This window comes from Anomaloglossus baeobatrachus, chromosome 3, assembly GCF_048569485.1.
Source record: "Anomaloglossus baeobatrachus isolate aAnoBae1 chromosome 3, aAnoBae1.hap1, whole genome shotgun sequence".
NCBI classification, from domain to species: domain Eukaryota; kingdom Metazoa; phylum Chordata; class Amphibia; order Anura; family Aromobatidae; genus Anomaloglossus; species Anomaloglossus baeobatrachus.
Genome location: NC_134355.1, coordinates 162316035 through 162332189, shown reverse-complemented (window position 1 = coordinate 162332189; position 16155 = coordinate 162316035). Strand labels below are relative to the sequence as shown.

The 16155-nt window shown below is 40.6% G+C and overlaps 1 protein-coding gene across 1 annotated transcript in view; it reads right to left on the bottom strand.

Annotated features, from left to right (window-relative positions):
* The window catches only part of ESR1 (estrogen receptor 1), a 250285-nt gene that overhangs the window by 77509 nt on the left and 156621 nt on the right, over positions 1 to 16155 (bottom strand). Inside the window, exon 4 of the mRNA XM_075338163.1 lies at positions 5496 to 5822. Coding sequence (XP_075194278.1) covers positions 5496 to 5822 — 327 coding nt within the window. The remainder of the gene's footprint in view (positions 1 to 5495; positions 5823 to 16155) is intronic.

Sequence of the window (16155 nt, the reverse complement as noted above, 5' to 3'; positions counted from 1 at the left end):
TGTTTGTCGCGTACTGATTAGCGGTCACCCGTGAAGGACTCAACGGTGACCGCTAATCCCCTGAGTGACTGAAGTGAGCAGCGCGATTAGCCGTAACTCAGGTTACCCGCGGCTAGCTGGATCCTCCACCCGAGACCGCAACTCACCTGTGACTTCATCGCTGTCACTCGGGCGACTTGCTGTCACAGTTGGAGGATCCAGCGGCGGCCGCGAGTAACCTGAGTGACATTATGACTGATCGCGCGACTCTCTTCAGTTGCTGTGTGGAGCTGACTGGAGCAGCGGTGTTCTACTGCAGCTCCTGTCACCTTCATGTAGTAGAGCTGGAAGCGACGCGGGACCTCTGTGGATTACGCTGGACATGGATGGGTTTTTGGGGCTTAATAAAATGGTGAACGAGGGTATTTGTTAGTGTTTATTATTGCAAATAAAGGATTTTTTCACTGTGTGTGTTTATTAACTTTAAATTACAAGTTAATCATTGGGGGTGTCTCATAGACGCCTGCAATCATTAATCTAGGACTTAGTGGCAGCTATGGGTTGTTGCCATTAACTCCTTATTATCCCGATTGCCAACGCACCAAGGCAAATTGGGAAGAGCCGGGTAGAGTCCCAGAACTGTCGCATCTAATGGATGCGACAATTCTGGGTGGCTGCTGGCTGATATTGTTAGGCTTTGGGGCTCCCCATAAGGTGGGGCTCCCCATCCTGAGAATACCAGCCTTCTGCCGTATGGCTTTATCTTGGCTGGTATAAAAATTGGGGGGACCGCACGCCGTTTTTTTAAATTATTTAATTATTTATTTTACTGCACAGTATAGACCCGCCCACCGGCGACTGTGATTGGTTGCAGTGAGACAGCTGTCACTCAGCGTGGGGGGCGTGTCTCACTGCAACCAATCATAGGTGCCGGTGGGCGGGGAAAGCAGGGAATACTAGATGGATTAATGAGCGGTCGGCTTTTTCAATATAGTAAAAGCCGCCAGAGTTTTTTTAACAGCTGTGCAGCGCCGCGGCAGTGATCGGGGAACGGTGAGTATGAGAGAGGGGGGAGACTGACCGACAGACTGAGAGAGGGACAGACAAGACAGAGAGACCGACCGACAGAGAGAGAGACCGACTGACGGACTGAGGGAGATTGACTGACATGCACAGAAAAAAAAAAAAGATTGACATCGCTAGAAAAAAAGCACAAAACATACACGGAGCATATGGAGATGCATCCGTGTCACGTACATGTGCTCACGGAACCATAGAGACTTTTATTGGGTGCGTGTGTGCATGTTGCGTGCAGAAAACGGACATGCATCCGTGCTATACGGATACACATACGTTTCACGCACACGGACACACGCACCGTACAGAATAACGCACGTGTAACTACAAACATTAAATAACATTGGAGCACGTGTGTCCGTGTCTCCGGTACATACGGAAACGGACCAAACACGCACGTGTTTCACGGATGTGTGAAGGGGGCCTAAAGTAGATGGGATATATAGAAAGCTCATGTGCTTCTTTTTTACTCAATGTAAAGTGACCTGCGGTGCGTGTTTCAGATCCACAACGTCAGTTTCTTTTCTGAGAATGCTGAATATTATGTGCAGATTTTTCCCATACACTTGGCTTACATAGTGCATTTCTGTAGCAGAAACGCATCAAATATGCATGTAATACGCATACGACTATATCAATAACATTTTTATCAAAGCCAAGTACCTGGAAGTATCAAAAACAAAGCTACAAAAACACACTAAAAAGCAATGAAACAATACATGTAACCAAATTTACATAATAGGTGTAGAAAATCTGCAACATGGAAAGCTCATCATGAGAACATAGCCTTAAATTTTCCCAAATCAACAAATGTGTTATTATTTCTTCTTTGATGAAACAGTATTATTTCTTCTTTGATAAAACAGTTCACATGTTTTATACAAATGTATAATAAAAGGCTATACAATTTTGTAATATACAAGAACTTATGCTTTAAATCCTGAACATTTTCACAATACTTTTTTAAATATAGGTTTGCTTGGACAAAAGGACTATCCCCGTCTAATAGTGAACATCGTACACCGCACCAGATCAGCTAGTAAAATGCTGTGCTGGTAATGCCAGAATGTAAGTGAGTGTCCGGTCCATAAACTACGACCTTGGCCAAATGCACCAGAGTCCTGTGAATCTATCCAACCATCTCTTCTCCTATTATGTTATACGTTAAACTCCCTTGACAGGTTCCCACTAACATGTCATTTTTACAGCATAGTGAACTTACAAAATTACACTGTTTGCCTATCCGCTACAGAATCCAACATAAACTTATCACTCTCACTCACAAAGCTCTCCATGGTTCCGCACCTCCCTCATCTGTCTATCACCCCACCCGTGCCCTCCGCTCTGCTAATGACATAACAGTTCAATAGGATAAGGCACTTACACAATTATAGAGTTCCGTATATGGGGTGCTCACGTAGGTTTCTAAACCATATAGTGAGTTAATAAGTACGAGGCACTCCCAGATAAATTGAAACTGTGTGGTAGAAAGAACTGTGTGAAGTGTCAGGCTTAAGAACTGGCGTGAGCCAATCAGAGGCAAGGGGCGGAGCTAGCCACATGGCATGTTAATGACATTAGTGAGGTCTCGGTTGGATCAAGCCAATCAGCTATAAATGGGTGTATTAAGCCTTCCTATGTGTGCTGTCAGAATTCAGTATTGCCATGCAGGATAAACGTATGCGTGGTAATCCTATAGAAAAAGCTAAGAAACTTAAGGAGAGGACATGGATAGGATAGGTGGGCGCATGTGCATAGGTTAGAAAGGAGCACTTAGGTTTTAACAAAGGAGTAGGTGAAAGCCTGTATAAAACAGATCTAATATAATAGATCTTGATCCAACCGAGCTCTCACTAACGTCATTAACATGCAGCATGGCTAGCTCTGCCCCCTGCCTCTGATTGGCTCACACCAGTTCTTAAACCTGACACTTCACACAGTTCTTTCTACCACACAGCGGCGGATACCGCTTGTTACAGACGGTGAGTAATGACGCTTAATCATTAGGTAAGCCTCAGGGGAAACTAGCTAATCCCTTTCTGAATCCGGCGATACCAAATGTGTGTATATTTTTTTATTTTTTTAACACTTTAATTTTCAATGGGGCAAAAGGGGGGAGATTTGAACTTTTAGGGTTTTTTTTATTATTTTTTAAAACTTTTTTTTACTTTTTTTTTATTATACTAGTTTCCCTAGGGGAGTATAAGGATCATTTGATCACTCATCCATATCTGTAGATCTCAGCTACAGAGCTGAGAACTGCAGATATGCTGCTTTAGGCTATGTCTGCACTTTGCTTTTTACCTGCTTTTTACCTGCTTCTTTGCTGCTTTTTCAACTGCAGCGTTTAATGCCAAAATGGATGTGTTCTGCTTTTCAAGCATAGTCTATGGGAATTTGGGTTTCTTGTCCGCACTATGCTGTTCAAAATGCTGCCTTTTTGTGGCAGAAATTTGGGCAAAAAGTCTGCTTTGCAGTGCAAAACCCAAATGGCAAAAACACTTGACATGTTGCTTCTTTGAAAAGCAGAGTTTTTGCCCAAATTTCTGCCACAAAAAGGCAGCATTTTAAACAGCATAGTGCGGACAAGAAACCCAAATTCCCATAGACTATGCTTGAAAAGCAGAACACATCCATTTTGGCATTAAACGCTGCAGTTGAAAAAGCAGCAAAAAAAGCAGGTAAAAAGCAGGTAAAAAGCAAAGTGCGGACATAGCCTAACTGTCAATGCCGGAACTATGCCGACACTGAGAGAAAGTGACTCATGTTAGCTACAGGCATCATCACATGACCCTGTGCTACCATGGCAACTACCGGAAGTCACGTGATCACGCACGTGACTTCCGGTGGGGCGGCGGTCAATAAAAGTAATGGCCGCGCGCATATACATCTCGCTGTCAGATTTTGTAAGGGGTTAAAAGTTGCGGGTGGAAAGCGATTCCACTCGTAACTTGCAGGCACATATGTCAACTGTTGAAATCAGCTGATGTGTGTGCGGAACGCCGCGGCCTGCCCACAGCAGGGGGCGAGGATTAACCTCACATGATCCATGACGGATATATCCGTCATGGGTCGTGAAGGGGTTAACATTCTTTTCATTATATTTAGTATACCAACAGCTATCCCTGACTTGTGAAGCCAGATATCCTGCACATTTGTTAATTTCATGTGCTAGGTAAGATAGGAACTCCTGCAGTAATCCTTTTAACACTTCATAGTAATCCTTATCAGACATCTCCTACTCCCCTGTTTATTCTCTACCTTTCATCACTGCCTTTTACACAGCAACCCTTCTGCTCCTTTATTTTCCCTATGAATTCCCAACCACCATGATACAAATTTATACAGTATATATCTATAAGATTCAGCCCTTATAGATTGGTCTATTTTCCTTTGGTTTTCTTTTCTATATCCTTCCTGATGTGGTGTGATTCTCTCACACTTTACTACATACCCTGTATTGTAAGCTATTTTTTTCAATTTTGTCTATATTTTTCTTGTACATAGTTTTTGCACCTTATTCAGTTGTAATTTTGTACTATTTTGTCAAAATTTATTTCAGTTACTGACAAAGGTCATACACTGACCGAAACGTTTAACTGCACTGAATATGAAATAACAATAAATATTCACGTTTTTCAATTTATCTGCGACTGCTAATGACCTAAAAGCCCTGTCACACACAGAGATAAATCTGTGCCAGATCTGTGGTAGATCTGTGGTTGCAGTGAAATTGTGGACAATCAGTGCCAGGTTTGTGGCTGTGTACAAATGGAACAATATGTCCATGATTTCACTGCAACCACAGATCTGCCAAAGATTTATCTCTGTGTGTGATGGGGCCTTCAGACTGACATCCTCAACAATTCGAACCTCCTACTCCCGTCTTCAAGATTTCTCATGAGCTGCACCTATACTCTGGAACACACTACTATTATCATTACCACTACCATCCGATTAATTCCCAACATCCACACCTTTAAGCGGGCCCTAAAAACGCATTTCTTTAGACTAGCCTATCACCTCACTGCCCTGATCTAATCTAGTCCCTTTCTTCTCTTCATAAAATTTACTTCCAATTTTTGACCCCTGTATCTTCTGATTCCATTCCTCTCCATGTACTTTTTTTACAGTCTGTACCTGTATAAATTCTAGCTGGCAACTGGTCCACGCAGCTCGTTTTGAATGCCCTATTAAATCGATGGCTGGACCATATATAACAAGCTCCCCCCCCCCCCCATTCACCTTTTGTGCCTCCCCTATTCCTTATAGACTGTAAGCTTACGAGCACAGCCCTCACTCCTCTTGGTATCTTAAGTTTGGTATTTTGTATTGTCTCATATTGTCTGTACATGTTCCCTCTGAATTGTAAAGCACTGCGGAATATGTTGGCGCTATGGAAATAAAACTTATTATTATCATTATTATAATAAACCTACCTGGCACTCTTTTGGCCCAATTAATCATGTGCACCAGCTCCTTGTCTGCAAGGTTTGTGAGCAGTGTCATCATAGAGGCTTCACTAAGAGGTTTGGTTGAGTCATGCTCCGAATAAACAATGGGTGGCTCAGCTTCCATTAAGGCACTAATTAGCTGTTCTGCTGTCAATGACAATACTGGACTCAATTTAATGCTTTTAACAGTGGGGTTCACCCAAATTGATGTTGTCCTTATTTCAGATGTATTCCCTTCACCCTTTTGCTCCTGCTCCTCCTTCTGACGTTTGTGTTTCATCATTCGTCCTCCTCTGCGATCTTTTCTGATACCTAAAAACAAATATAGACATTATTAGGTCTCTTATCATGGGGATAAATCTACCAATTTACCATGACATAGTATGTTCATGTACTATAAAACATACCAGCCACTCAATAGTTTGGTTGAAAGTAGACAAACACTACAACTCCACTCCAAACATATCAGTTTCGAACCATTCAGTCAATGCCAGTACTAACACTAATAGGAATATAATGTCAATCATTGGGTTATAGCTAGAGATGAGCGGACCAGTTGAAGTTCGGGTTCAGCAGGTTCAACGGGACTTTAGATAAAGTTCTGTTCTGGACCTGGACTTGACCTGAACCCAATTGGAAGTACCTGATTGGGCAGTTTGGGTCTCCACCCACATAATGCTAGCCATAAACAGAGAATTTCCAGGGGGTTTTCTTGGTGTTTTTTTAACACACTACATCAGAACACACTGTTTTTCTCCCCAGTGAGAGCCATTCAGAGATTGCAAGCGGCTCGCACTGGGCCGAGTGCCAAGTGACGCACATCCGGCATCGTTAGCGACGTCGTTGCGTGTGACACCAATGAGCGACTCCGAACGATCGCAAATAGGTTGAAAATCGTTGCTCGTTGACACGTCGTTCAGTTTCAAAATATTGTTCGTCGTTTGGAATGCAGCAGACATATTGGTACGTTTGACACCCTGCCAACGACGAACAACATCCACATGACTGCCTTGGTCAAACAATATATCGCTGAACGATTTAGCGTAGTTTGTGAGATGTGTACGTGTGACTGCTAATAAATGACTTATGAGCAATCTCGGCAAATTGTAACTACGATCTGGGTGTGTCACATTGCTAATGAGATCGTCAGATAAATCGTAGCGTGTAACGTCGCCTTTATTCACAAGGGTTGGACGAGCTGTGGATTTTCTGTTGGTAGAAATATCTACACAATTAGTTGATATAAGGCCCAGTCACATACAACGACTTACCAGCAGTCCCGACAACGATACCACCTGATAAGGATCGCTGGTAAGTCACTGGGAGATCGCTGGTGAGATGTCCCACAGTCAGGCCTTACCAACGCCGCAGTAATGATACAGGTCACAGTAGCGACCTGTGTAACGATCTCGGCGGTCATTGGGACCCTGTCACACAGTGTCAACCACAGCGATATGTCTTGCCCATCAGGACATCACCTTTGAAGAAAATGGTCTGGACCATTCTGCAATGACTAGCGATCTCCCAGCAGGGGCCTGATCGCTGCTAGGTGTCACACATAACGAGATCGCTGGCGAAATTGTTGCTGCGTCACAGAAACTGTGACTCAGCAAAGATCTCTTTAGCGATCTCGTTGTGTGTGACGGGGTCTTTAGTGCCATGGAGGACATTTTGCAGCAGATACGTCCCACATCGACTTATCTTAACCCCATCTGATACCAATTCTTCCTTTTGGATTAGTAGTATTGAAAATAATTAGTCCTTTCTCATTTCCTAATATGCATAACTGAACCCACTAGTATCTGAATTTATATCCCTCAGGTATATTCCAAAATTTAGTATAGCACCTTCCCAGAAAGGTTTTGTGGAAAAGAAGGGTGAACCTACTCCAAATTATTATTCCATAGTTATAGAAATATCTGATCTAAAAGCTCACATGCCTATGATCTTTGAGGGTCCACATTATGTGGACTATGTCATTTTCAAACTCCTCCTGCTTGACCATTAGACTTATATTCCCTGCTGATGCCATGTGCAGGGTTTTTTTTTGTAAATAAAGAGAAATATTTAAATATGGTAAAAATGATAGCACGTGGGACAAACACTATATTTTTGTGGACTGTGTTGGAAAAAGTGGTGTGGCTTCAAATTCAATAAGAGATTTTGCTTAATGGCAAAAAACAGAACCAGATCCAACATTGTTATATTTCAGTCACCAACATCAAGAATGTACTATTATATTATATTACATTGGAGCTAACAATTTAAAGTCGTTCTGGGATAGTCAAAGTGTATATATAGTGAACAAACAAAATCTTTAAAACCCTACAATTACCCTATTATAAACCTTCAACTGACTCCTTCCTACCTCCCTTGGTAGGAAGGAGTCAGTTGAAGGTTTATAATAGGGTAATTGTAATCCCTTTGTGGGACCCCAAACCTCCTTTGTCCTCTACCATTGACTGTATATATTTGTATCCTCTGATTAGGATTGGCATCCCTGGTGTATATTTATACCACCCTAGATAATTGTTGTATGGGTGAATCACTTGGGAATATTTTTAATAAGTATATAATTAAAGAGATGTTTTAAAGGGATTTTGTTTGTTCACTATATATTACATTGGAAACAGATGTTTACTGAAAATAGCCTATATACATTGGCAAGATTATATAATCTGTTTACTACAATTCTGAATAATTCAAGGAACTTTCATTTTTTATTTCTATATGAGGTGGGGAATAAGAACAGCTGGTAGCACCTACCTTCAAGGGCAACAAGCATGTCAAAATCCATCATACTGTTTCACATGATTCCTGTGAACATATGTAGATATTGATTTTAATTTTTTGATCAGCTAATCCCATTATAATTAAAGGGTTTGCCCAACATTTTCTGATGTTTCACCGGCCCAAAGACTAGTGCTTCATAGGTTGATATCTGTAAGCAGTAATTTCAGATACCTACCACTTCACTTCCGATATGGGGAGTTGAGATCTTTGGTACTGTGGGTGCGTGATCTGCTGGATTTGTCAATCAATATGTATGTATGCAGAATGTCTTTGTCTGTCCATCATTCTACGAACAGAATTGTTGATTCTATGGGTATTGATTTTATATTTGTTATACTATTGGCTATACCCAAACTACTAGGAAGTTAGGAGTAACAATAACATGCTCTATATTTAAAAATTAAAAAAAAAAACACAAAAAAGAAAAAAAAATACTTGATGAGGTTGATGAAATGCCAAAGGTTTTGTTGAAATTAGGATAATGTATCTGGCTTATAATAGAGCTAAGGCAGACATATTGGATCGGTTTACAAATAGATACTAACAAATTATGGGTCCATCAGAATTCCGGGATTCTTAGATTCTTTTCCGAAAAGAACAGGAAAAAAAGGTGTGCACAGAGCCTTATTAATTTTGTACTAACTATGCACCCTATACTGATATGCACAAACTACATTCAGTTTCATGGTGCTAGAGAATAATGCATTGTGGCAGGTCAGATGATAGCTACACGGTTTAAATTAATTTGTCAGGTCAAATGTCTGTCTAGTTATACACATCAGATAGTCCTGACTTTAAATACACATTCACCATCAGAAAAGTGAGCATATTTCTTAAAATGGAATAGCAAATTATAGGATGGAGCATGTTGAAAAACAACATGTCCAATCCTTTTTACTAAAAGCGGTCGAAATTCTTGCTTGAGAGGTGCTGACAAACCACTGTTTATTCAACAATCACAATTTTTAAATCAGCTGAATAGAACAAATGTAGTTAAATATGAACTGTATAAGTAGAGTTAATCAACAAAGTATGAATATTCATACTTAGCAAAGTTGGGGTCACCCTCCCGACATAGATGCTATGGTGCCAGTAAAGGAAATAGCAAACGATTAACTGAAAGGACAAATGAGAATAACATGTTCATTATCCTAGAACAAGGGGCCAAAGGTGTGGAGTTCATGTACAATCCAATTGGTTAAATCTATTACATGTACGATCACTCACGTAAAATACATTTAACTTACATGACTAAGTTACTTATTTGGCAGTCAATGTTTCTAGCACACAATTTAATGTTTACGGAGAATAAGACTGCACAAGAAGGGTCTTCAGCATTGATAACCTACATAACAAATAGTAAATTATTTCACCATCATTTGTCATTCTCTTTAGGGGATTAAAATTTCCAGAATCCACTTAGGATTACATATTAGAAAAAAAAAATATTTTGGACACGGTTTCTGATAACGGTTATCATGTTTTCTAAAGAAGACTAAATCCTCCTAAAGGTTGCCTGAAATATTTGTGGATTACCAGCTACTGAAAAATGATGGAAATGCTTTTTTTGGGCTGTTCTCTCTTTGGCTTGGTTTTCCCACCAACTTCTGTGATTGATGAGCTTAGATTCCATGAGATGTTCTTGGTCTTCAAAAATTAAAGCTTTCCAGAAATGATATAGTATCTGCTTTATATCAGAAAATTAAGTTACAGGAACACACCTAAATTCCCACAATATGTCTCTCTGTGCTCGTGTTTTCTTAACCTTCACCCACTATCCTGTTTACACTTATGATAAGATTAAATCATATAATATATTGGCCAGATAGAGTGTAGGTTGTGCATAGAAAGTGCCTTCTTAAAAACATCAAATATATTAATTTTTAGCAAAAATATTGTATATCTTTATTGACTTTGCCTAATTTGAGGCAAATGCATTGATTTCTTTAAACTTGATAGGCAATTATACTGAAGAAAGTCATGTGAATCTTCAAAAAGGAGCAACTCTCTATGCCGCTCACTACAGTTGAATATTCATGGGCACTATTACCTAATGAATTACACCATATCGTCATGAATCCCCTGCTGTGACACTTCATTCAGGTAGAGGTGACATTCACTTTTCTAACTTTTTGAAGAATGACTTCATTAGGCTATGTGCGCACGTGTGCGCTCTGCACCGCACCGAAAATTTGCGCTTCAGAGCGCAGCTGAAAAGCTGCGTTCTGAAGCGCATGGTGCCGGCAGATTTGTGCGCTCTGCATGCTGCCTCTCCCTATAGACAGCATGCAGAACGCACGAAAGAAGTGACATGTCACTTCTTAGAATGCAGCGATTCGGCAAGCAGCCGAATCGCTGCGTTCTAACATGCCACGTGCGCACGGCTCCTGCACAATCTCCATAGATTGTGCAGGGGACGCAGGACGCATGCAGTTACGCTGCGGTGCAGAACGCAGTGTAACTGCATGTAATACGCACACATGCGCACATACCCTTACAGTCTATATGAATAAGGGAACCTGTCAGTAGCATCATCCCTCCCAAGTCTATATAGGCATGCAGGTCATAGAGAGGTGAGTAAAATTATACTTTGATACCTGCAATCCAATTTTGTATTACATGTTTTTCTTATACGCAAAAGAACTGTTAAACTATGAAAGAGATCTGCATGAGAATCTGTTTCCAAAGCTTATTGTAAATAAAAGGGTGCATTACCAGTGTACATCATGTAATGACTGACAGTCTACTGACAGATTCTCTTTAACCCGTGAAATGCAGCTATCAGTCTCTGACAGTGGTATTTACAGCTCACAGCCCGGGTGCATATCATTCCTTGTGCTCTTTTATGACATAATGCGGCGTACCGAAGAATTGCCATAACAGTTAGGGATCAGCAGTTTTAAAAAATTAAAGAAAAAGAAACCTAAATTTCTCCAATAAAATTAAAGATGTATACAAAAAATATATTTAATAACACCATGCAGTAAATGTCCCGTGTATCAAAATATAAAATAGATTAACCGGATCGGTAACCACAGTAAGGAGAAAGAATGATGTGTATTTGGACAGTGCAACTCTGCAAAAAAAATCCATAAGAAGCTATGAAAATGTCATGTATACCACAAAATGGTATTAATAAAAGTAAATATCAGCTCATCACGCAAAAAGCAAGCCCTAACACAGCTTCATCATCCAAAAATATCAAGCATGGCGGTTCTCGAAAATGACAACACAAATAAACATATTTCTATAAATCTCTTATTTTTTTTATCATTTAAATAAAAAAAATATTATGCAAGTTTGTTATCGCTGTAATCATACAGATCTGAAGAATCATATTTTCAGATCCAAACAATTTTTTCCAAACAATGAATGCCAGAAAAACAAAACTCTAAAAATAATTGCCGAATTGCATTTATTCGCACTCTCACAGACTTGGAATTATTTTCCTGTTTTGTAGTAGATTGCATGGCAAAAAAACAAGCCCTCATATGGATATGTCAGCGGGGTGGGGGAATTAAAGTGCTTAGAAAAAGGTGATGGAAAGCTCCTTTTTGTACAAGCAGTGGACATTCCTTAAAGGGATTGTTCACTGCTTGGACAACCCTTTTCATTCCCCATGTTTGCCCTCATAAAAAGAAAAAAATCCTATAATCACCTTCACTGCTGACGTGGTATCGGTGAAACGTGCAACAAGGCGCCACGCCCTCACCACTGACCTGACTGCTGCGTTATTATTTTCCATTATGTCTCAAGGTATGACTACTTCATTGATCCTCACAGATGTCCATGGGAATAGTGTTTCTTGGGTTGATATTTAATCATTGATGTGTTACACCCCTTGTCTCCTTCCCTTGGCATCTTGTACCCCTATTAGCAGTCTTATCAATTGTGTGTGCTCTTTCTGTATTGGGAAAATTCCATCTTTTTGCCTCCACCGTCTGTCCTTTGTTCACCTTTTCTATTAATTTCAATAAAAGTATTTTGTATTTCACCATTATTGTTTTGGTTCCTTTTCTTCAGTGCCCCCCTAGTCTTTTATTCTTGGGCTTATAACTGATTTTTCCTTGGTTATTTTATTATATCATTATGTGTTTTAACATTTAACCACTTCCCAAAAGCTCCATGACCAAATGACTTTTGGAAGTGGTTTCATGCTGTGTATTGGGATCCATGTGTATCATATCATCTAATGATAACAATTGCTCGAGATGTTTCCTGCCAAGCAATAGACACTTATTGTAAATGTGGCGCCTCTCTTCCAAGATCATTATAAACAAAAAGAAAATAAGCAATTAAAATCATTTTATGGGTTTACATAACCATATATTTGTCCTTCATAAACTTCAGAAAGAACATGTATCATAAAAGGAATGAAAAAAAAGTTTAAAGAACTTTCACGCCACGTCTCCATAGATTTTACCAAATACAATGAATCAAAGGTGTAAAACGTGGTCAATATTGATAGCTTTAGTTTTTTGATTGAAGGGGAAATATTACTTATGTCTATTGATCTTGGCAATCTACACTATTACTTGCAGTATATTGACTCCCCAGTTTTAAATGAACAATTAAAGTTGTATTGCTAAGTCAGCATATGAAACAGAAAGGACAGCCAACATTTCGGATTGTCCCAGACCTTTGTCATGGCCTATTTCTTAGGGGTATTTTGCACGCTGCGACATTGCTAGCCGATGGTAGCGATGCCGAGCGCAATAGTACCCGCACATAGTACACACATGCGATATCTTGTGATAGCTGCCATAGCGAACATTATCGCTACGGCAGCTTCACACGCACTTACCTGCCCTGCGACGTCACTCTGGCTGGCGACCCGCCTCCTTTCTAAGGGGGCGGGTCGTGCGGCGTCACAGCGACGTCACACGGCAGGCGGCCAATAGAAGCAAAGGGGCGGAGATGAGTGGGATGTAAACATCCCGCCCACTTCCTTCCTTCCTCATTGCAGGCGGGACGCAGGTAAGGAGATGTTCCTCGCTCCTGCGGCTTCATACACAGCGATGTGTGCTGCCGCAGGAACGAGGAACAACATCGTACCTGTCGCTGTAGCGAAATTATAGAAATGACCGACACTACACAGATGACCGATTTTCGACGCTTTTGCGATCGTTTATCAGTGCTTCTAGGCTTTACATGTTGCGACGTCGTTACCGGCGCCGGATGTGCATCACTTTCGATTTGACCACGACGAGATCGCAGTAGCGATGTCGCAACGTGCAAAGTACCCCTTATAGTTCATAGCAGATATAGGGGCTGAACGACGGGGCCCTGAATCTGCTATATACTATGGGACAAAGGTCTGGAACAAAAAGAAACGCTGTCTGTTCTTGCGGTTTAATTATGCTGACTTATTAATGGCACTTTAATTGCATATTTAAGTGAGTGCTGTGTTATTTTTTCCTATTAGCTAGCAGGGTGTACACAGCTACAGAGCACCACTATTACCTAGCTACAAGTGGCAACTAGAAATTTGACTGATTATCCACAGTTTTAAAGGGAATTTGTCATCAGGTTTTTGCTATGTAATTGGAGAGCACCATAATGCAGGAGCAGAGTCCCTGATTATAGCGATATATCACTTGTTGGGCTCTATTCTGCTGTTTTAATACAATCAGTATTTTATCAGGAGGAAAGTTGGCACTTGCAGGGAAGTCCAACCATGCCCCCAGCACTGATTAGCAGCTCTCTGACACATAACAATGTATACATAAAATTATATGCTGGTTATATGGGGTTATATGCAGGTCAACAACTGAACTCTTCTCAATCTACAGCAGAGAAAGATGTCATTCTTTATTACAGCTGTACCCAGTAAACTAAGTGATGCATCACTGGAATCAGGGACTCTGTCCCTACCTCATGGTGCTGTCAGGTTACATAGCAAAACCTGCTGATGTATAGTGCAAGACATTAATCCACTATTCAGTGTTAAACCCAGAAAACCCATTGCCAACAAACAGACTCATTGTCAACCGAATTTACCTGCAAATTTACATGACCATTTCTTCTGAGCAAATTTGTAAAATTTGTTTCATCAGGCCAGGCCATGCTATTTCCATGCTCTATAGTCAAGCTGTGATGAATTTGAGCCTATTGTAGGGAGAAAATATCAAGGTTTGCCAGTACCTTGGACACGAAAAGTAGTTTGCGCCACCTAGACAATGACATTTTCATACAACTTGAGTCCCTTTCATTGTTCTCCCCATCATTCAACCCTTTATCCCAAGCACATGTATTGTATTATGAAGAAAATACTGATGACATTGTAGATTGCCCCTTGACCCTCTAATTTTTCAGCTTTTTACAGAAATCATACACAAAATACTAAAAATGCAAAATTATTACGGTATATATTTTTTACTTTTTATTTTTTTTTGTAAGTATTTAAATACTTAACAGGAGCGCCCCACAAGACCTGCAATTTTAGAGATGCTCTGACCGAGTCATCTACCCATCACAATTTGGCCCCTACTAAATCATTCAGAAGCAGAAAACTGGAAAGATAGAAGGATTAAACATGTCAACCTCATCAACTGAAAGTTCACAACCTGACAGGTGCTATGGGAATGAATGATTTTAATGTTTTAATGTTATGGCTAATGTATACCTATAAAGGGCCTATTATACATAGTAAAACTGTCATTTGATCACAGATAAAAAGTGCATGTAAAAAGTGCTTGTGTATGATATATAATTAATCACGTGTTTGTTTTATAATGATAGAGGAGACTCAACTAGGTAGTATAGGCACATTCACACAGTAATGTATTCAGACACCATATCAGCGTCTACTATGCCACACAGAGCATGTGCAGCCTATGACCCAGGAAGGCAATCATACAAGATGTATGCACACATGCCAACCGAAGTCAGCGGCCGCCATATTAGTACACCATACGGCAGCTACTGAAGAAATGCGCAAGCACGTGCAGTTTTGTAGCACTTGCGTTATCCATAGACAGAGGCTTCAAACACCACGTTATAACAGGGAGCGCTGTATATCACCACATATAGTGGTGGCCGCATGAAAATTCATTGCAGATGCCATTCTCCTTCAAAATATAAAGTTGCAAATTGGCGCAATCAAAGCCAATATATTAACTAAGGCCGGTTTCACACATCCGGCTTTTCGCCGGTTTGCCGGATCCGGCGCTCTCCCGTACAGACAATACAGTACAGTGACAGCGCTGTAACTTCCGGGTTACATGCGCCGGTCACATGACAGCATGTGACCGGCACTTGTTGCGCTGTCACTGTACTGTAGTCACTGTATGGGAGAGCGCCGGATCCGGCAAACCGGCGAAAAGCCAGATATGTGAAACCGGCCTTAGCAAACGTGATAACATAAAGTATCCAAACACTCAAGGGAGATATATGGGAATATTGTATAATGCATCCTATAGTTAGTCCACTCCGCTCAGTCACATGGATTATTCTATCTCTAGGTATATCCAGAGACAGAGGGTGTATTCAAACACATGAAATAGAGTGGGCTGTGGCCTGTGACCCCTAGAAGACATCCTGAGTGTTACAAGAATGTGTAAAGTGTATTGCTATGTATTGTAATACTAGGATATGCAAATTCCTTACATATATGGTTATGTCCCAGTACTGCCAGCTACCATTAGGTGTCACTGGTTCTGGGCTTCCTAGCTGGAAGGGGAAGCTAAGGCATGAGGTATAATGGCAGGATGGAAAGGGTTAGCCAAGTAGATCCCGGTCCACAGTAAAGGGGAAGTAGTGGGAAACATTTCCTGGTTTAATTAGATAGGGAGGAGTCAGTGAAAAGTAATGAAGAAGATGTAGTACAGTGGAGAGTGTGGTGTGGAGAGGA